Raw genomic sequence first — 20,276 nt, forward strand, 5'->3', positions numbered from 1 at the left:
CCCTCCACTGGACCCTCCCTCCTGCCTGGGCTACATTCTCCTCTCTGTTCAATGTCAGACCCTGTCCCGCCATGCACGCTCTCCCCTATCATCCCATCATCTCAGATTTCACCCTGGTTTCGGGGTGCCTTTTAGCTCAGTGGAACCTGAAGGAGGGGGGGTGGGGATGGGAAAAGTAGAAAGTCTGCAAGAACTCTGACAAGGTTGGGTTAAGTAAAAATGGTGAGAGGAGCTGAAGCCAAATGGCCCAGACACCAGGCAGAGATGCACTCAGTTCTGACATAACGATAATTTGGCATTGTCTACAACTCTCAAATTATGGGCAATTTGGGCCTGTCACCTATCCTGAAATTACGGTAATTTGGATTCACTTGTAACCTTCAAGTTATGGTAACACGGGGTTGATTTCCAGCCCTGAGATTATGGTAATTTGGCCTGTTGTTTCCTGGGGTGTCTGCCTACAGCCAGACTGACTCTCTGCTCAGTGATGAGAAGGAGGTGGAATTTAGAAAAGTCTTTGTCAGGGACAGGAGCGGCTGAAGGTCCGGGGGTCCCTGTCCCCCTCCATCCACACCACCGCGTTACCTTTGGCCCGACAGGGGACGTCCACCACTTTCTCCATCTCTGCTGTGATGTGTCTCTCTGGCTCCTTGACAAACTGAGGCGGTTCTGCAGGAGGGGGCGATGGGGGTGGGGTGTCAGATCTGTGCTCCTGTTGGTATGGCCACCGTTCCGGTCACCCTTAAGTAGGCCCCAGCCATGCTTGGGGGACCCCAGCAGCCCCACCCCGTCTCACCCAGCACAGACAGGTAGGCGCCACGGACGACAGAGGGGGCACTGCTGCTGCGAAGGATGGCCTCACACTCGTAGTAACCGGCGTCGCTGCCCGTGGGGTTGGGGATGGTGAGCCGGCGGTTGTAGTCGCTGATGCCGCTGGACAGCAGCACCCCATCCTTCTTCCAAATGATGTGCAGCTTGATCAGGGGCCTGGGTGGGGGTGGGGGGGCGAGGGAGGCAGGCCATCAGCCACAGAGACTTCAGAGGCCCGAGAGGCAGGTCAGGGCATGGCAAGGAGTGCAGGGCCGGGGCCAGGCTGCCTGGGTTTGCCCACGCCCCTGACACTTTCTAGGTGCAAGCCGTTGTTTGGTGCGGTTCCTTCAGTGCTCTGGGCCTCAGTTTCCTCGTCTGTGAAATGGGGGCAACCGTGCCCACCTGGGGGTTGTGGCGAGGGTGGATGGATTCACACAGGACCCGGTCCCGGTGGTAACTCATGCTAGGGGGCTCTCAAGAGCAGAAAAGCATCCTTTCCACGCATCTCTCTTTCTTCTGCTCTGTTCCGTGGGCCGCGCCCCATCCCACAGAAGTCAGTGGGTAGGAAAGTGTGAAAGGGGAGGGAAAGTGACAAGTTGAAACGGGAGAGAAGCACCCGAAGTTTGGAGATGGGGAAACAAAGGCAGGCAGGTGGACATACGCACCCCCAACTTTGAGAGAGGGCTGAGGGTGTGAGCTGGGCCCCCTTTCCTCCATCACTGACCCCGGCTCCCCAAGGACCCCTGAGCTGGGGTTTGCCCGGCTCTCCTGTTTAGCATCTGATGGATCCCCAAGGGCGGATCTGCCAAAGTGGGGTCCGTGCTAGTTCCCCGGGGGCTCAGAGGGGTCCCGTGAAAAAGGGGTTTCGTGGTCGAGTGAGTTTGGGCAGCCTGGCCTGAATGGTGTTATGTAGGTTCTTCTCTGCTCCCTTAATGTGCTCTGTTGCATCCTGGCGGCCTTTCCCTTACTTGTGAGAAACTTGGGTTCTGAGAAGTGTACTTTTATGTATTAAAAATTTTTTTTGGCTGCGGCACGTGGGCTCTTTCGTTATGGCGCGCCGGCTTCTCTCTAGTTGTGGCATGCGGGTTTCCTCTCTCTAGTTGTGGCGCGTGCGCTCAGTAGTTGTGGTGCACGAGCTTAGTTGCCCCACGGCATGTGGGAATCTTAGTTCCCCGACCAGGGATCGAACCTGTGTCCCCTGCGCTGGAAGGCGGATTCTCTACCACTGGATCACCAGGGAAGTCCCTGAGAAGCGTAATTTTAGAAGCACTGCTACAGAGACACGCTGTCCGGGAACCTTCAGCTGGGGGTGACCTTGGGGTCACTGGTCTAACTGCCCACTCCATCACATTGCATCATCTTTCTGGAGCACTTAGGGGGTGTCAGGTCGGGCTGGCTCCAGCATTCTACCTGCATGCCTCACTGCCGAGGTAGGTGCTGCATCATTTCCCACTTTATAGCTGAGGACACTGAGGCCCAGAGCCTGGCAGTGAGCATGGGCCCGAGGGGTGGTGGCTTGTTGTATTGCAACTCTGCTATCGGTCAGCTGGGTGACCTTGGGTAGGTTGCTTGCCCTCTCTGGGCCTCAGGGTAGTGACACCTACGTGGGTAGCTGTTGGAAGAAAGGAGGTTTTGTGGGAGGGCACGTAGCACAGTGTCCACACACGACCAAGGGAGAGAAGTGAGGGTCGTACACAGCTGAGAAGGGGCCGCATTTGCACCTGACCCCAGGTCTGCCCTCCTGCAAAGTCCATCACGTGACCTGTCTCCTAGCACAGCTTCCCTCTTGCCCACGCCTGCACGCGAGGAGGGCACTGCTGGCAGAGGTGAGCCACCCCTCTCCAGGCTGCTCTGAACGTTGGAAGTATGAGTGGATCCCCCACCAGCCCCAAATATCCCGGGCTGGGATCTGCTGCCCCGTAACTGCTGCCATGCCTCGAGGCGTGGGCTCTCCTCTCGGGCGGGCCCTGCTTGCATCCGACGGCTCTCTGACGGCCCACCTATCACCCCTCCTCTAGGCTAAATACCCCATCTTCTTTCATGGGTCCTCACGTGACACTTCTGGGCCTGTCTGAATTCCGACTGGTCTCCTCCGAGCCCACAGGTCAGGAGCGCTCGCTGGAGTTAAAGTGGGGGAGGGGCACTGCCCACCTGGCATTGGCCACGCACTCCATGGTCACCTCCGAGGTCCCGGCCACCACGCTGGTGTTCTTGGGAGGAATGATGATGGTTGGAGCGATGGGGTCTGAGGGGCCCCCTACATCTGGAGAGAGGACAGGTGTCAGCTGGGAACAGAGGCCGGAAATCCCACCCCCCATTAGAGGGATGCCATGGGAGACCTTTGTCCTCATGGAGGGGGGGCAGGTGGCCATGGGGCAGACGCCCCAGCAGCCCCAGAGCCGAACCTCCAGACACTGACCCCGGGGTCCCTCCCACCTCCTCTGCTGATGGGTCTCCACACAGTGTCCAGGGAGAGTGCACTGGAGACCTCAAGCCCTCTCCCGCTCCTTCTGTAATGCAGCCACTCCCTCGTCCCCATCCCCCTGTCCTGGTTTTTTGCCTTCAAAATCCTTCCCTCCACCTGCATTTGTCTTGTTGGCTTACTGCTTCATTTGCCACCTCCTTCTACCAGAATGCAAACTCCCTGTAGTTGGCTGAATACTGTCCCCCAAATTCAAGTCCACGGCAGCTGTGAATGTCACCTTATTTGAAAATAGGGTCTTTGCAAGTGCAATCAGGTTAAGATGCAGTCCTACTGCATCAGGATGGGCCCGAAGTCCAATATGATGTGTCCTTATAAGAAGAGGGAAATTTAGACACAGACCCACAGGGGAGAAGGCCAGGTGAAGACAGAAGCAGAGACTGCAGTAATGAATTATAAGCCAAGGAACATCAAGGATTGCCCACAACTGCCAAAGCCTTGGAGAGGCAGGAAAGGATCCTCCCTTACACCTGTCAGAGAGAGCGTGGGCATGCTGACACCTTGATTTCAGACTTCTGTGCAGAGTAAATTTCTGTTGTGATAGGTCACTCAGTTTGTGGCCCTTAGGAAATTAATACATTCTATGAGGCAGGAACCTCATTTGTTTTTGCTTTGGACTAAATTTTCCCCACCCCCACCCCCACCCCCATTCATATGTTGAAGCCCTAACTTCCCTGTGTTTGGGGTGGGGTCTTTAAGAGGTAATTGGGTTAAATAAGGTCACAAGGGTGGGGCCCTAATCCAACAGGGTTAGTGCCTTGATAAGATGAGGAGGAGGCCCCAGATCTCTCTCTCTGCCATGTGAGGACACAGTAAGAAGGCAGCCATCTGCAAGCCAGGGAAGAGAGCCTTCAGCCCAAACCAACCATGTTGGTACATTCGTCTTGGACTTCCAGAACTATGACAAGTAAATGTCTGTGTTTGAGCCCCACCATCTATGGTATTCTGTTACAGCAGCCTGAGTCAAGATAGTCCTGTTCACTCCCACTTCCAGAACCATGCCACACAGCACACAGTAGGTGCTCAAATACATCTGTTAGGTGAATGAATGCATGGGACTGAAGCTATCGTTGTATAACTTCCAGGGTCGATGATTAAACTGAAAGAGAACTTATCATGATTGGGTTTTATTAAAGCAAAACAACACCCCAAACTCTCCTAACAGAGGCAGGAGCATTTCCTTTTTTATATTTTTTGAGCTGTTTAAGAAGTGGCCAGGTTCTTAACTTTGTGGGTCAGTGCAGGCCCAATACTGGCAGAAACTCCAATATTCTCTGTACACCTGCTCTATGGCTCCCAGAAATACAGCCACCAAGGACTTTCTCTCACAACAAATCCATCCAGGTGGCCTCTAACCGCGAGGCTCTGGAGGTGGCAGGCCATAATGGAATGCACGGCCTCCGGGCAACAGCAATAAGACATGCTTTATGGGGAAGTCAGTCCACCCCAGTCAGCCCCGGGAAGGGTTTTCCTGCCGGGCCTCCAGGCCTTGCTGGGAAAGGCCCAGGTAGAATGGGAATAAAATGTAAAAAATAAACTAAAATGAAGAGGGGAAGAAAGGAAGCATATAAACCCAAATAACTACAACAATATAAAAGCCTCATGTAGGTGCCATAAAGAGCGATTGGATTGAAAGCTGCTGATGTAGCTGAATCCATAAAAGCGTGCTCCACATTGTTTACTATACATGCCGGGGTGCGCAGGTGCGGAGGCCCAGATTACTGGTGCACGAGGAGAAGACAGAGAGTTAGAGCCCCACGGCGTCAATGGGTAAACAGAGCCCTCAGAGTTTAAAAATATGAGGGATGCCCCCCCGACCTCAGGGCTGCCTTGTTGGCTTTACGAGGTTAAAGGGGAGACTGACACCCACCCAGGGACCCTGTCCTGCCCAGGTCCAGGTGGCTGCTTGCAGCGTACGAGGGAAGGGGCCCCGGACGCAGTGAAGGAGGGCCTGGCGGTCAGGAAGACCTGGCTCAAAACCTTGCTCTTGCCCCAGGCATCCTGGGCGTGACTCCGGCTGGTCACCTCATCCCCTGAGTCTCGGTTTTTCTCAGCTGCAGAAAGGGGTTAGAAATCACCGCCTCTCAGGGTTGTGTGGGATCAGCTCCCGACTCAACAAATCTTTTCTGGGTAAGGGCTCTGTGTGTGCCAGACTGTGTACCAGGGATTCCCCGCCGAGTGAGATGGGTAGGGGGTCTGTCCTCATGGTGTGCAGTCTGGGAAGCAGTCAGATCCGCGCTTGGACATCTAAGAGATTAAAGATGCACGTGACGGGTGTTGGAAGGAGGGTCCTGGGGGGGCACGGCTAAGCTGCTCTGGGGTAAGCGCAGAGTCCCTGGCACATAGATGACAGTCCCTCCTGTGGGGATTTGTCTGCCTGTGCTTGGGTGGAGGAATGTTTCCTTGCTTCTTCCCTCCACCCCCAACCCAGCCTGGACCAAGTGATGGAGCCAGAGGCTACCAGGAGGGGAAGTCATGGACTCTCAGGGGCCTCTTGACCGAGGGAAGGAGGACACACGTGTTCAGGGCTACAGGAGATCAGGCAAAGCCTCAAGTGCTCCCTGGGGACTCACAGGAGATGGGGGAACTTGAGTGGAACTCAGAGAAGCCAGAAGGAAGAACATTCCAGAACAGGAGCGCTGTGTGAGTGAAGGTGAGGTGAATGGGGGGATCCGGAGGTAAATGTGGGCACGATGCTAGGGTGGCCTCAGAGCGCTGGGATGGATGATGGGGGAGAGCCCCAGAGCAGACGTGATGGATCCTGGCCCACATGCTGCCCCGTCCCCAGCCCACTCTCCTGATTGGTCAGTGCTTTTCTTGGCTGAGCCCAGAGGTGTCCTCAGAATCCTTCTTAACAAAGCACCAACAATGGATCAGAGCTGGCCGATGAGGTGAATCCCATTTTCCATCCCTGCTAGGGGGAGTAGATCTGACTGGGAGAAGTTGGGTCAGGGCCAGATTACTGAGAATTTACAAGCTGGGCTCTGGGCTGGAAGTCGGCCCTAGGGGGGCACATTACAGGGAGGGACAAGACACGAGGGGGCACAAGACACGGGGACAAGATGCCTGGACATGGGGCCCCCTTTACAGAGAAAAGTTAAGCCCAAGAGGAACAGGTTTTCAAAGAAGGGAGATGGGTTGGGGTTTTGTCACCCTGGGGTGGAGATGGCGGTGGGATGTCGGAAGGAAGGTACTCAAGGGGGGGACACTCAGGAACACGAGGCAGGAGCCCCGGGGGGTGACGCGCCCGGAGAGAACAGGAGGGTGGGGCGAAGGGGACCCCGGGGACCAGGGGTGGGGGAGTGGGAGGGACAAAGGGCAGAGAACCAAGCATCGGCTTGTTCACATCAGGGGAGAAGGAAACAGGAGACGGGAGAACTGGGGGAGACACGCAGGGCTGAGGAAGCTCAGGTCACGGGGTGCCAGGGAGGGGGATCAGTGGAGCTGAACGTCCTGAGCGGTCAAGGAGAATCAGGATGCAGGAGGTGGGCTTGCAACCAGGAGGTCACCAGTGGCAGGGACTGGAGAGAGCCTGGGAGCCGGTGGCAGGCATGACTGGGAGGTAAAGCCTGGGGCGGGGTAACTTCTGGAGAGTCTTGAGAAAGCAGAAAGCAGGTGCCTCTCAGGGGGCAGCAGTGGCCAAAAGGGAGATCTGTTTCCCTCTGGGACATCTGGGGAGCTGTTAATGAGGTGAGTTTGGCAGCCAGGGAAACATGGTTCCATTCTCGGGCTTGTGCATCATTAGCGAATGTTGCCGGGAAGTAAATTGCTTCACCTCTCAGACCTGTTTCCCCCGCTTTCTCATCTGTAACTCGTGGAGGGGAATAACAGACTGCCTCCAGGGGTTGCTGTAATGATGGAGCACCAGAGTGCCGGACGGTGCCCAGCATGTGGGGTGACGGAAAGGGAGGCTGTTGGTGTGGTGTGGAGGCAGAGGGGGACCGCTTGGGTGGACCCACCCGCGGCAGGACGCACCTTTCTAGCAGGCACTCTCTGCAGGGAGGCCTGTACTGACTCAGGGTCTCTGGAGGGCCAGCCAGGGGGACGGGGACAGCCTGGCCATGCTCAGGCACTGCTCTGGACAGCGGGGTGAATGGGGCCCTAAAGATCAAGCAAGAAAACCACATGCACACCAGAGCAAGGACGGGCATCTTCCGCATGAGCTCGTGATGTGGACGGGGCCCTGCGGCACGAAGAAGCTTAGGGGCTCCCCACATGGGGGCAAAGTGGGGTCTCGCTGCCCCAGGACAATTTTGATAACAGGTGCGACGGGGGACACCCACTCTGATCCATTCTCCCCGAGTCATCCCATCGAACCCTCCTCCCAACTACGCTTTGCCACAGGCGAGGAAACTGTGGCTCGGGGACCACGTGACTGGGCCACGGGCCCAGTGGGTGGGGAGCAGGGAGGCGAGCTGCTCCCCTCTGCTGGGCAGGCTTCCAGGCACTCAAGGGCCCAGGGCAGACCTACCCTGTCCAACATGGGCAGGGGTGGGGTGAGAACCACAGGTGGCTACGAGCTCTTGAAACGTGACTGGTGGCCCTTTGATGCAATGGGACTTAATTTTACCTAATTTACATTTAATTAAAAGCGGATCCCCGAATCAGTTATTAGAACACTTTTAAGTATGTGTGGAAAAACTTGGGCATACGATCCCACCTTTCCAGCTGTAAATTTTATGAAATCTAAATACAGATCACGTATTTCAGATGAAAATCCAGCATCCAAATTGAGATGTGCTTTAAGTGCAAAATACACACGGATTTTGAAGACTTAGTAGGAAAAAGAAACCCAGTGTGAAGCATCTCATTAGTATTTTCTCTATTGATTGTATGTTCAACGGCTAATATTTTGGATATGTTGGGTAAATGAAATATAATAAGATGAATTTCACCTGTTTCTTTTTCCTTCTGAAAAAGTGAGGCCAGTGGCAAGTTTTAAATTACGTATGTGGCTCATATTATAATTCTATTGGACAGTGCAGCTCTGATTGCCACCCAGTGGGACCACCAGCCAGGTATGAACTTTTCAAGAGCTGTGACACTCCGTGTGAGGTCACCTGGGTGACACCTGGGCAGAGGGCAACTGGGGGGGTGTCACTGGTCTTTGTTCTCTCCTTCTCCATTTCTGAAGAGCATGGATGTCCCCTGAGGGCTGCTGAGAGGCTGAGCTGCCCTGAGCAGAGGAGGGAGGAAGGGGTGAGGGGGGAGAGCAGAGGGAGAGGTGAGGCTCGGGCGAGACAGATGAGGGGAGATGCAGCCGGTGGTGGGCGAAGTGGCAAATGTTCCTAGGAAACTGGCCGGCAGGCAGGCAGGCAGCTTGGGGATTTGTGTCAGTGACAGGAACTGGGATTTGAAGTGCAGTCACTCACGGGAGGAGAAATTAGCTGATAATCAGCTGATTTTGCTCTCAATCCAGTACAAATCACCGTGAGAGCAGGAGACGAGGGGCGATGGGGTGGGGGAGAAACAGACAACGGGGGTGGGGCGGGGGAGGCTTGGGCACACATGGGGGTCCCAAGGGACCCTGCCTGGCTCTCTTGGGCCAGCCGGAGGGCTGGGGGAGGCAGCAGAGAGTGAAGAGCCCGCCCGGTTGGCCAGGAGAACAGCTGGTGCAATTCCCGCCAGGAGGAGGGTGCTGGGGGAGGTCAGCTGAGTCACCCAGGGAGATGCCTGGCCTTGACTCGGACCGTGAGCATCCCTCCCACCAAATGATTCAATTCCATTAGACTCTAGGTATTCTAAGCGCTGGAAGATACATGGGGACAAACGTCTCTCTGATGGTTACCTTCCTTTTCCTGTAGAAACAGCAGCCCCAGGTCATGGGCTAGGCCCCAGGTTGCCGGGACAAGACTGAGACCCTGGCCCAGGTCAATGTCAGAAGTTACACCCGTGACCCTGATAGGTCAGTATCCAGACTGGAACTCTGCTCGCTGCACCCAGGTTTCTTTCTAGGCAGACAGGAATGTGGTCTGGGGGGAGGAGGTCACTGCACGTATGGGAAGGGGTTCTGCTGGTGCTCACAAGGCCCAGGAATGGGCAGGTCGGGATTGGGGAATGTTCTGGGCTTTCTGGGCCCTTGAAGACAGAGGCTGGGATCAGAGGAAGGACATGGGAAGGTTCCGAGCTGGCGAGCACCCTTCTCTTGCTGCTGGCGGGTGCGTCCCAGCAGGACCGTGGATGATAAATGAGGCTGGCTTTTGGAGCAGCAGTTGTACAGATGTGGAGGGACGTGAGCATCTGGCTCCCCCAGCCTGTGTGGCTGCCTGGCCGCTGCGGGAAGCTCTGGCCTTGTCCCGCGTATTCTGTGACCACCCCCCCACCCCACCTCTCCATCCCAGGGATGGAGCATGGAGCGAGCGGGCCGGGGAGAACCAGGCCGGGGGGGACACCCCCAGCATCTCCATCACCGATCGGAAACCTGCCTTCAGCCTTGGCTGGACAAATACTTCTTTGCCAAAGACACCCAAGGAGTCACCCTTTCCATTTGCTCTCCTCTGTGCTCTGCCGCTGGGGAGAGCCTTGCCTCTCTTCCAGGGTGCAGGGCGGTCTCTGGGGATGGACACAGGGGCACTTTTAGGCAGGAGCCTGGGCAGAGAGCACGTGTTCCCATCGGTGAGGATGGCTTGGCTCCAAGTAAAAGTGGCGCTTTTTACATGCCAGCTGAGTAGAGGCAGTCAGTATATTTCTTTAAAAAGGAGCTTCCCATCTCCTGGCGGGCTCACCCCACCAGCACCTGAGCCCCAGGGGTGGTGGTAATCCTCTAGTGCACATACTTTCTCCTATACCCCGTGCCCTCTCTGGGCCCCCAGGGGCCCAGCTAACAGCCAAGCTAAGTGTCCCCCGCTCCTGATAGGGTCTCAGACTCGTCATGGGCATGGGGTCCGGAATTCAGCTCCCTCCCAGCCTCCACCTCCCACTCCCACCCCCAGCTGGACCTCCTCCTCCTTGGGACGGCGCCTCCCCTGCCCTTTCCCAGCCTCCCCCCTCCACCGCCATTCTATCTTCCCAATGACCCTCCGGAGCCCCATTCCCAAGATTTAACGACGCGCTCCACCATCGGTCCCAGGCCCTGCGGCTTACTTACTCTCCACGGCGAGAATGATGGGCTGGCTGGTCTTGTTATCCCCGTTCTTGTCATTAACTGCTTGCACGTAGTAGCGGCCTGCATCTGGAGCCACTGTTGACAGGATGACAAGGGTGTTCTCCAGGGTGATGGCTCTGGGAAGAGGAAAAGGACGCCTCTGATAGGCCTGCTGAGCCTGAGCGTCAGGGGATGCGAGCGGGGACGTGAAGCCAGGCACCCCAAGACCCCCTTCTCCAGCCCACCCCCTGGAACCACTTACTGCCTGAACTCCAGCCATGCTTAGTTTGCAGAGAATCCCAATACTCCACCAGCACTGGGGATCAGACCCCAGTACAGAACACGCCCAGGGGTCTGAGACTGTCCAGGTGACACTTCTCTGCCACTCCCTGCCCCCAGGCCTGGTTAGGGGCCAGAGCTCCCCTGGAATTCTACCCTTTCCTGTGTCACAGCATGGATGGCTGTGTGGGGCTACCTCTGCACCAGGAGTGTTGAACTAAAGAAATTCATTCACCAGAATCAGTGAATGAATGAATGAATGATGAGAGACGAGAATGAATTTAGAAATGAACACGATCATTCCAGAATCACTGCCTTAATCTAATCCTGAATCTCTTTAGGTTGATTCAAAGGCTATAGCCTGCCTCTAATACAGCCTTCTGGGGCTCACATCTCCCCCCATCCCCCTCTTAGGGTATCCGTTTACTTCTCCCCAAATCTGGTCAATAAAAGAGGGGCCATCGGGGCTGGTGGAGAGGGAAAAAGGAGATGGGCCGGGTAGTGGGGTGTAGACATGGGCTGTTTGCTCCCAACCTGGTTCCCACTGCTGGGATCCCATCCTGCAGCCCCTCGGCTCCCATGTCCGCGGGCCGGGTGCAGGGCTTTTGCAGGCGGGAATTTGGGGACCCCATTGGACGTGGGTGCAGGAGCACTGCCCACGCTGGCTCTGCCAGGCACCTCCTCTCACCCATCCTCCTGAGGACAAACAAAACCATTAGTGTGTCAAGTCTCTCTCTGGATTTTAATGTGATGTGCCCGAGACAGCTGTTAAACATCCTTAATGTTCGTTTAACAAGGACAAATCCAGTTGAATTCTTTTCAAATTTTCCCATTAGGTGAATGTAACAGAGTTTTAAATGGGCTCTCAAATAAACATCCCCACGAATGCCTCTCCAGCCTGGTCTCTCCCAGCCAGGTTGTGCTGAGGTCTCTCTTTCTCCTGGTTTTGGGGATTCGCGTGCTGAGTCTCATGCTGCCTGCTGAGCTCCAGGAAGCAGGAAGACAAAGCCCTCCTGCCCCAGTTCCTGGGAACCCTAATGATGTCCTTTTTTTTGTTTCTGTTCCCCTGGAGAGCTCTTTTAACCTCCAGCTAATGAGGTGATGGGAGGGAACAGAGCCAGCTAAAATATTTTAAACTCGACACAATGGGACAGGGAGGGTGACCATGTCCTCACGTGGGACTCTCCTTCAGGGGCCCTGGTCCTTTAGTGGAGCTTGTTGGGGTGGGTGAGGGCTGGGGAAAGGGAGGCTGGGCTGTGCCAAGGCAGGGGGGCAGCTCCGGGGTGGAGCTCCGGCCCCTGCCTCTAAGGAGCTCACAGCCTCCTTCTTGCTGGGCTTCAGTCTCCTTATCTGTGTAAGGGGTGGAGGCAGATGCGGGTGAAGACCCCTTCCAGCCCTGAGGCTGAGGCTGATTCTGATTCCTGTGGCTGCTTCTGTTAGTCCCCAGGTGGCCTGAGGCTGTCCCCTCCCTCTCACTCAGCCCTCTCCAGGCACACAGTCCAAGGTCAGGGCTCATGACAAGCAGTAGTGCACGTGGACCCCCTGGGTTCCAGCTTCCCCCGCCGCTGCCCTGGTGATGTAGAAGCCAGCTAGATGAAATCTTTGGCAGGTGGGCACCCTGGGCATGGCCTGGTCCCCCTCCCCAGTACACCCGCCTGGCCTGAACTCCTCTTCTGGCCTCCAGAGAAGGGCTCCCACCTCCAATTCCTTCTCTCCTGGACCACACAGACTCTCCCCACCCCCTTTCTCTCCTTTGCCTATATTTTGTCTAATTATGATGGATCCTTCTAGGTCAGTGGTTCTCAATCAGGGGTGGCTTCACCTTCCAGGGGACATTTGTCAGTGCCTGGACAGGTTTTGGTTACCCCAGCTGTGGGGCTGTACTAGTAACTAGTGGGCAGCGGTCAGGGATGCTGCTAAGTGTCCCACCACGCACCAGACAGCCCGCACAACGATTTGTTGGGTTCAACATGGAATGTGTGGATTGTGCGGTGGGTGGTACCCTGTCCTGGGTCGGGGAGGGGACGGCATATCCAGGTGGCAGAGATGGTCACCATCTACCTCTGTTTCTGGCTCCCCTCCTGCAGAGAACTGAAGATCTTGGGAAGCCAGGGGTCACCCTTCCCAGCCCCCCTTGCACCCAGGTGGGCAGTTGGCTGAGCTAGTGGGATACGGAGGATGTGCATTGCTTCTGGGCTTGGACCAGCGGGGCCGCTGGGAGTCCAGTGTGGATGAGGGTGGAGCTCCCACCAACTTGGCTGTGGAGGAGGGTGCCCCTCCCATCCCTCGCCCTCGGTGGGAGTTTCAGTTGTCAGGAAATAAACTTCTCTGGCACTAAGTCCCTGGGATTTGGGGGTCCGTCTGTGAGGCAGCTAGCGTGGCCTTGACTGGAACTAGAGGAAAGCACTGTGTCCGGGACCCTGGGGCCTGGGTTCGAGCTCCCAGTGTGGAGTGAACAGGAGGCAGAGAGCCGGGGAAGGGCCAGTGGCCTTTTGACCTGCTGTCCCTCTGTCCTCAGCAGGAGGCTAAGGAAGGTCCCTGGGCTAGCAGCCTTCTGCAGGATGACCTTCCCCTTGACAGGTGGTTCTAGAACGACCCTGCCCCTCACCTCCAAAGTGCACAAAGCTATTTGTGGCTGTCAGGAGGGCTTCCGGCCTATTGCCCCCAGAGGCACCCGCACTGAAGGAAGCTGCTGGAATTCTTGCAGGGCGTGGACATCAGGGCTCTACTCTCAGGCAGGGGCTTGGTGATATTTTTCAGCCACACTCCTCTGGTTTCAATTTCCTAGGTCTTTCCCGCTGCTTTGATGGGCCTAGCTCCCTCCCACCTTCCATCTCCCACTCCTATGAAGTGTGCCCTTTTTTCTGAGCTCCACGGGAGCCCAACTGATCATTTAATTAAGAATAAAATAAATCACCCTAGAAGCTGCCCAAAGCCCCCAGCATGTGTCTTTGATGGGAATCTTGTCTCCTTTTCAACAATGAGTATCAAGGAACGGGCCAGGGGTTACTAATCTCCACTTCTGCCCTGGGAGGGAGAGGGATCCTCTGTAGACAGCACGTGCCTTCAGCACCCTGTGCACCCCGCTGACTGACAGCGCTCATCAGATGCGTGTCTCCAGCAAACAGACACCAGAGAATTTGTTTCCAGGGACCTTTCCTCTGGGTTATGAATATTAATCTGCTGTAATTGCTGAGATGAAATCCCCAAAGTGTTCTCTCGTGCGTTCGGTACGACTGGAGGAGGTGGGGAGGGGGTAGGAGTGACCAGGAAGGTGTGCGTGTGTGTATACCCAATCATCACCTGCTCTGTAGCAGCACCTTCGCCAGGTGACTCTGTAGTCCTCTCACTCAAGAGCAGAATCAATTTCCTGGCTTCTTGACCTGAGTTCTACCATGTGACTTGCTTTGACAAATGGGATATTAGCAGAAGCTTGTGTTTTGCTTCTTCTGCGACTGCCAGGAGGAGATGCTAGGGGCCACTGGCTAGAGGCTGGGACACGTGGGGCAGAATTGAGTCACCCAGGCATTCTCATCAGCCAGCCCCAGCCAAGTGAGAGAGCCAGGCCAAGCTCACCAATCTGCCAGTTCACATGACAAATACATGCTTATTGTGCCAGGCCACGGGGACCACTTGTTACGCAGTACTATTGTGTCTGTAGGTAACAGATACATTCTAGGACACTGGCTCTCAAGTGAGGCTGCACGCTGGAATCACAGGGGAGCTTTTAAAAATCCTAAGGCCTCGGTACACCCCGTTTCAATGAAATAAGAATGTGTGGGGGGGTAGAATCTGAAAATCAATATATTTTAAATGGTCCCAGATCATCTCAGAGGGCAGCCACGTTGAGAATCACCAGGACCAATTCTCCGAAAGTACAATCACTTTATCCTTTTTAGCTCTCATGTCTTTGTACCTGTTCTCATATAATTTCCACATAAGGCAGAATTAAGGACCTGACTCTGAAGTTGGCAAGCCTGGAACCAGCTGCGTGAGATTTGGCAAAGCAGTTAAACTCTGGGGGCCTTCACTTTACCGTCTATAAAAAGGGGGTAAAATCAGCCACCTTGTAAGGTTGTTGTGAGGGTCATTCATTCAACAAATATTTCTTGAGGTGGACCTGGGGGTGGAAAAGGGAACGGGACAGAGCATCTCTCCCTGGGAGGTGCGTGTCTGTCCTGGAGGAGAGGGTGATGGGGGGTGTGCTTAGCCCAGGCCTGAGAACACAGCAGGCACTCCATAGACGACAGCCACTGTTGTTGCCAGGATATCATCATGTTATTAAGATCACGCTTCTCTCACTGGACCTCACGTTCCCCAGAGGAAAGAACTGTCCGTCTCGGCTTCTGCTTCCTACAGAGACCAGAATGGGCTCCACCCACAATGGACCTGCGGCCCAAGTGGACTAGGACCAGGGTGGTCTTTCTTCTCTTCTGGGAGTAGAGTGTAGGGGAGAGTGCGGGTCCCAAAGAGAACAGCCTGGGCTGGCTCTCCCAGGGGGGTCAGGAGGGCCACTGCATCCCGTGCTTTGCCCCTCGCCCTCTGTGGAGGCGCTGCTTCTGTCACTCTGCCCACAAGCCAGGCTGCCACAACTCCCTTCCGGGCTGCACAGAGGGGCCCTTGTGAGCACTGAAAGGACCGTGTGTTTCTCTTCCCGCCTCTCCTGGCCTCACCTCCTCCCTGGAGCCAAAACACACACAGCCGTGCACACCAGTGGACACCCAGCCACACACGCACTGCGGAGACACCCTGCCGGGGGGGTGGCGGCATCCTCCCGTGTGCCCTGAACCCTGGGCCTGTAACCATGGCGACAGAGCCTCTGTCTGTGCCAGTTCGGGTTTTTTAAGTGCTCTTAGAGGCAGAATTATTCTCCAGCCGAGAGTGGAGCCAATGCCTGGGATTCCCCGGGGAGGCCACGGAGCTGTCATGGCTCCAAGACTCGTCCCGCACTTTCCCAGAAAGGCCCCTGGAAACCAGACTTCCCTCATCGGGGATATCCCCCATCTGGCTCCCACCCAGAGCAGGGAGGGCCCTCTGTCCTCAGCATCTGGGGGTGCTACGTGGCCCCGCATTTCCTCCCCCGGGGCCAGCCCCCCCTACGCCCCACCAAGGGCAGGATGCTCACATGCGGCTGCCGGGCGGGATCTTGCGGCCTTCCCGGAACCAGGTCACCTGCGGCCGTGGGAAGCTGGCGATGCGTGGGGCGCGGATGACGGCTGCTTCTCCATGGGAGACGCTCTGGTGCTTCTCACTCTCCTCAAAGCTCCCCATGTCTGTGGGAGGGAAGGGCACATGGAGGGGTCAGGGGCCGGAGGTCGGCAGCCAAGACCCCCCGGGAGTGGGGCTGGGAGTGGTGGTAGCGGAAGGAAGTTGTGGGGACAGACAGGATGATCGTGGGGCACGGCCACCATACTCGGCTACCTCACGTGGCCCCATCACCCCATCCGTCACTACGACATGCTCTGCTTTGTACTTCTGGGGTTTGTATCCATTTATATCCATAGGTCCATGAAGCAATGGATTCATCCAACAACCATGAGACACGGGTCATTATGTCAAACAGTTTACAATGGAAAAACTGCTGAAACAGGCTCGTTGACTTGTCCAAAGGCACGTGGCTGGAACAGGGCGGAGGCAGGATTTGAACTCGGACCTCAGAGTCTGGAGACAGGCAGAGCTGTCCCTCCTTCCCTGCCCTGTAGTGCGGCAGGGATTTAGGTGTGGGGTGAAGGGCACGTCTGGGGAGCAGTTTCCCGAGCCCTTGGGTGAAGTGTGTGAGGCTGCATGGATGTTGCACACAAACACCACGTTGCTCCTCTGAAAGAATGCCTACCCCCTTGGCAGATAAAGAGGGGACCGTTGGTCCAGCTCCGATGTTCCATCAGCCTGGAGGGGAGCAGCGGAGATGCAGGTGGGAAAGTTCTGGTTGCCCACCTGCCTGCTGGGATCTGGATGGGCTCTGACTCTAAGAGCAGAGGCGTGGAGATGGGTGGAGTGTGGGAAGGGGTGTTGGTGCTGATGACCACGACTCTTTTTTGTGTGTGTGTGTGGTACACGGGACTCTCACTGCTGTGGCCTCTCCCGTTGTGGAGCACAGGCTCCGGACGCGCAGGCTTAGCGGCCGTGGCTCACAGGCCCAGCCGCTCCGTGGCATGTGGGATCCTCCCAGACCGGGGCACGAACCCGTGTCCCCTGCATCGGCAGGCAGACTCTCAATCACTGCGCCATCAGGGAAGCCCAACCACGACTCTTTAAAATGAATGCACATCCTTGCTACCCAAAGGGTGGTCCGTGGGCCAGCACATGGGCACCACCTGGGCGCCTGCTACAAAGGGAGAGCCTCAGGCCCGCCCCGCCCCCCAGACCTGCTGAAACAGAACCTGCCTTTTAACAAGACTCCCAGTCAACTGTGTCCACATCCAAGTGTGAGAAGTACTGTTTGCCCTCAAACCTGGCTGTGTGTCACTGAGTAACACATCAAGAGTTAAAAGCACCTAATGCTGGGGTTTCATCCCCAAACTTCTGATGTCCCTGGTACGGGGTGTGGGCTTCCCATCAGAATCCCACGTGCAGTAAGGTTCAGACCACCAAAAACTGGCTGTGAGTCCCCGTTGCCCACCTGTTCCCTCCTGGGTCAAGGGGGCCGCGTGCTAAGCCATATGGGTGTCCTGCTGCTTTGATTTCTTTCTTTAAAAAAATTTTTTTTGATTTATTTCTTAACCGCTCCAAGACCACTGCTCTTCTTCCTCTCCTTCAGCCAGGAGTCCCCAACCTGACTGCCCCTTAGAACCCCCTTTAATATTCTCAGAGGTAAGAACCTTTTGGGGTGGCTGGGGTCCAGACATCAGTATTTCTAGAGCCATTCAGGGTGTTCCAACACGATCCAAGGCTGAGAAGTACCGCTGGGCTGAAGCCAGTGGTTCTTACACTTTGGTGGGTCTCAGAATCCCTAGGGAACACGGTAAGCCCAGAAATTTGCTCCCACCCTTCCCTCGTCCCCTAGGGCACGGAAAGGCCCTGCTTCAACGTGCCTGGGTCTCTGAGTCCTGGACTCACCTCCCCGAGGAGTCTACTGTATGCCGAAGTTCGAGGACCACCGGCCTACACTCTCGTTTTCCAAAGCCCTGGGCTTGAATCTCTTCTTGGCCACATTCCCCCTTGGAGGCCTTGCCTAATCTGATGGTTTTGGCCACAGTCTCTCTGCAAAGGCTCTCACATCGGCCCTGGCTCCTCCCTGAGCTCCAATACCCAACACCCGACTTGCCACAGGAAATGCTGGGTATTTCTTACCTCCCTGCCAAGCCTCCCTTCTTGCTTTCATAGTTCTGCTAATAGCTGCCCCACCTGTACCTGCCCAGATCACCTGGGTTCAGATCCTTGGAGCCTTTTGTGGTGCTTCCTTTCCCACATTATGGCCCCTCTGTTCTCCCAGGCCCCAACCACATGCTCGCCCCATCACTTGGCTGCACGGACTCCGCCCCTGCATCATGGCCTACACTGGATCCCGCCTCCTCCATCTTCCACACTGCTTCTGATTAATTTTTCTGACTTGCTCAGATCCTCTGGTATCTCCTCATTGCCCCAGGAAAGTCTACATTCCCTTGCCTGGATTCAAGGTCTCTCCCTAATTTGACCCCAACCAACCTTTCTTGTCCTAACGCCCACACCATGTCCTGCGTCCCCCACCACAATGAATTACTTACACCCCACTTCTCACCTCGGGGCCTTTCTTTGTGTGTGGGACCCTGCCTGGAACACCACCAGAGCAAGCCATGATTCACCAGGGCACCACGATTGAACAGCATCCCAGGAGGATCTAGTCAAGTAAGTGCCTCAAGAAATGAAACCTGCCGTTGGCATCCTTGTCCTAATTTGGCAAGCAGTAAATGTAACGGTGGTGGCTTTGGAGTCACTGAGACCTGAATTCAAATCCCACTTCTGTTACTTATTAGGCATGACCTTGGGCAAAATTTTGACCTTGCTGAGCTTTAACTTCCTCTTCTGTAAACTGGAGTTAAGAAGAGTATCTCTCAGGGCTTCCCTGGTGGTGCAGTCATTAAGAATCTGCCTGCCATTGAAGGGGACACAGGTTCGATCACTGGGCTGAGAAGAATCCACATGCCACAGAGCAACTAAGCCCATGCACCACAACTATTGAAGCCTGTGAGCCTAGAGCCCATGCTCCACAACAAGAGAGGCCACCGCAGTAAGAAGCCCGAGAACCACAACCAAGAGTAGCCCCACTCGCCACAACTAGAGAAAGCCCGCGTGCAGCAACAAAGACCCAACACAGCCAAAATAAATAAATAAATAAATAAATAAATAAAATTTATTAAAAAAAAAGAGAATGGTCTACATAAAAAAAAATGATACAAATGAACTTATATACAAACAGAAATAGACCCACAGACATAGAAAACAAACTTATGGTTACCAAAGAGGAAAGGGGGGAGAGATAAATTAGGGATTTGGGATTAATTCATACACACTACTATATATAAAGTAGATAAACAACAAGGACCTACTGTATAGCACAGGGAACTATACTCAATGTTTTGTAATAACCTATAAGGGAAAAGAACCTGAAAAAGAATATATATATATATTATGTATAACTGAATCACTTTGTTGTACACCTGAAACTAACACAACATTGTACATCAACTATACTTCAATAAAAAAAAACGATGGCTACCTTACTATTTATCTCCCATTCAACATGATCTTCTTATAGTGTGATTGATACTCCTGCCACTGAGAGGTGGGGGCTAAGACCCCTCCCCCTTGAGTCTGGGGGTTTTGTGACTATACTGGTAGAATATGCTGAAAGTGATGCTATGTGACTTTCAAGGCTAGGTCATCAGAAGTTTCACCTGGCTCTCCAGACACTCCTGCTTGGAATCCAGCTGCCATATTGTAAGGAAGCTCAATCTAGCTCACACAGACACAGGAAGAGCTCTTGTGCAGAGGAACTGAGGTCCCAGATGATGGCCAGCATCAACATTGGACATGTGAATGAACATGCGAGCCCTCAGATAATTTCAGCCCCCAGCCTTTGGGTCTTCTAGTTGAGACCTCAGTCATCCAAGAGCAGAGACCAGCTGTTCCCACCGTGCTTGGTCCAGACTCACAGAATCTGTGAGCATGATAAATGACTGTGGTGCACCATGATGTTTGGGCGTAATTTGTTATGCAGCCATAGAAACAGGAAGAGTATAGTCAAGTGCTAAAAACTGTGTCTAATATTTATAGTATTAAACTACTGGAATCCTATACATTTTTCACAGTTTAAACATCAACCTCTTCAACAAAGATTATCCCATGCCACCCAAACAGTCACTGGCCCTACGTCAGGTTTCTTTCTAGGTGGGCTTCACACAGATTGTCTCATTTCATCCGCATAATGACATGACAAAGCTCAACTTTCCTAAATACACATTTTTAAGTTGTTTACTAATTTCTGTTACTTGGCTCTATCTATAAAAAAATTGCATCAATAAATCACATTGATTTCAGTTCTTACAATAATTTTATCTATTTAAAAAACTTTTCACAGAGCTCCGAAGATATATTTGAACAATTTAAAGCAATTTCATGGTAATCGTGTTTTTCCTCCTCTCT

At 54.5% G+C, this 20,276-nt stretch overlaps 1 protein-coding gene across 3 annotated transcripts in view; it reads right to left on the minus strand.

Moving 5' to 3' along the window:
- SDK2 (sidekick cell adhesion molecule 2) overlaps positions 1 to 20,276 on the minus strand; it is a 263,209-nt gene that overhangs the window by 82,004 nt on the left and 160,929 nt on the right. For all 3 annotated transcript variants that reach the window (XM_081220352.1, XM_081220351.1, XM_081220350.1), the window contains exons 4-8: positions 15,781 to 15,928; positions 10,380 to 10,513; positions 2,962 to 3,073; positions 797 to 987; positions 586 to 669 (exon numbers count right to left, since the gene is read on the minus strand). In XM_081220352.1, the coding sequence (XP_081076478.1) occupies positions 586 to 669; positions 797 to 987; positions 2,962 to 3,073; positions 10,380 to 10,513; positions 15,781 to 15,928 (669 nt within the window). The remainder of the gene's footprint in view (positions 1 to 585; positions 670 to 796; positions 988 to 2,961; positions 3,074 to 10,379; positions 10,514 to 15,780; positions 15,929 to 20,276) is intronic.

The sequence above is a fragment of the Mesoplodon bidens genome (assembly GCF_964165515.1).
Source record: "Mesoplodon bidens genome assembly, chromosome: 19".
Classification (NCBI taxonomy): domain Eukaryota; kingdom Metazoa; phylum Chordata; class Mammalia; order Artiodactyla; family Ziphiidae; genus Mesoplodon; species Mesoplodon bidens.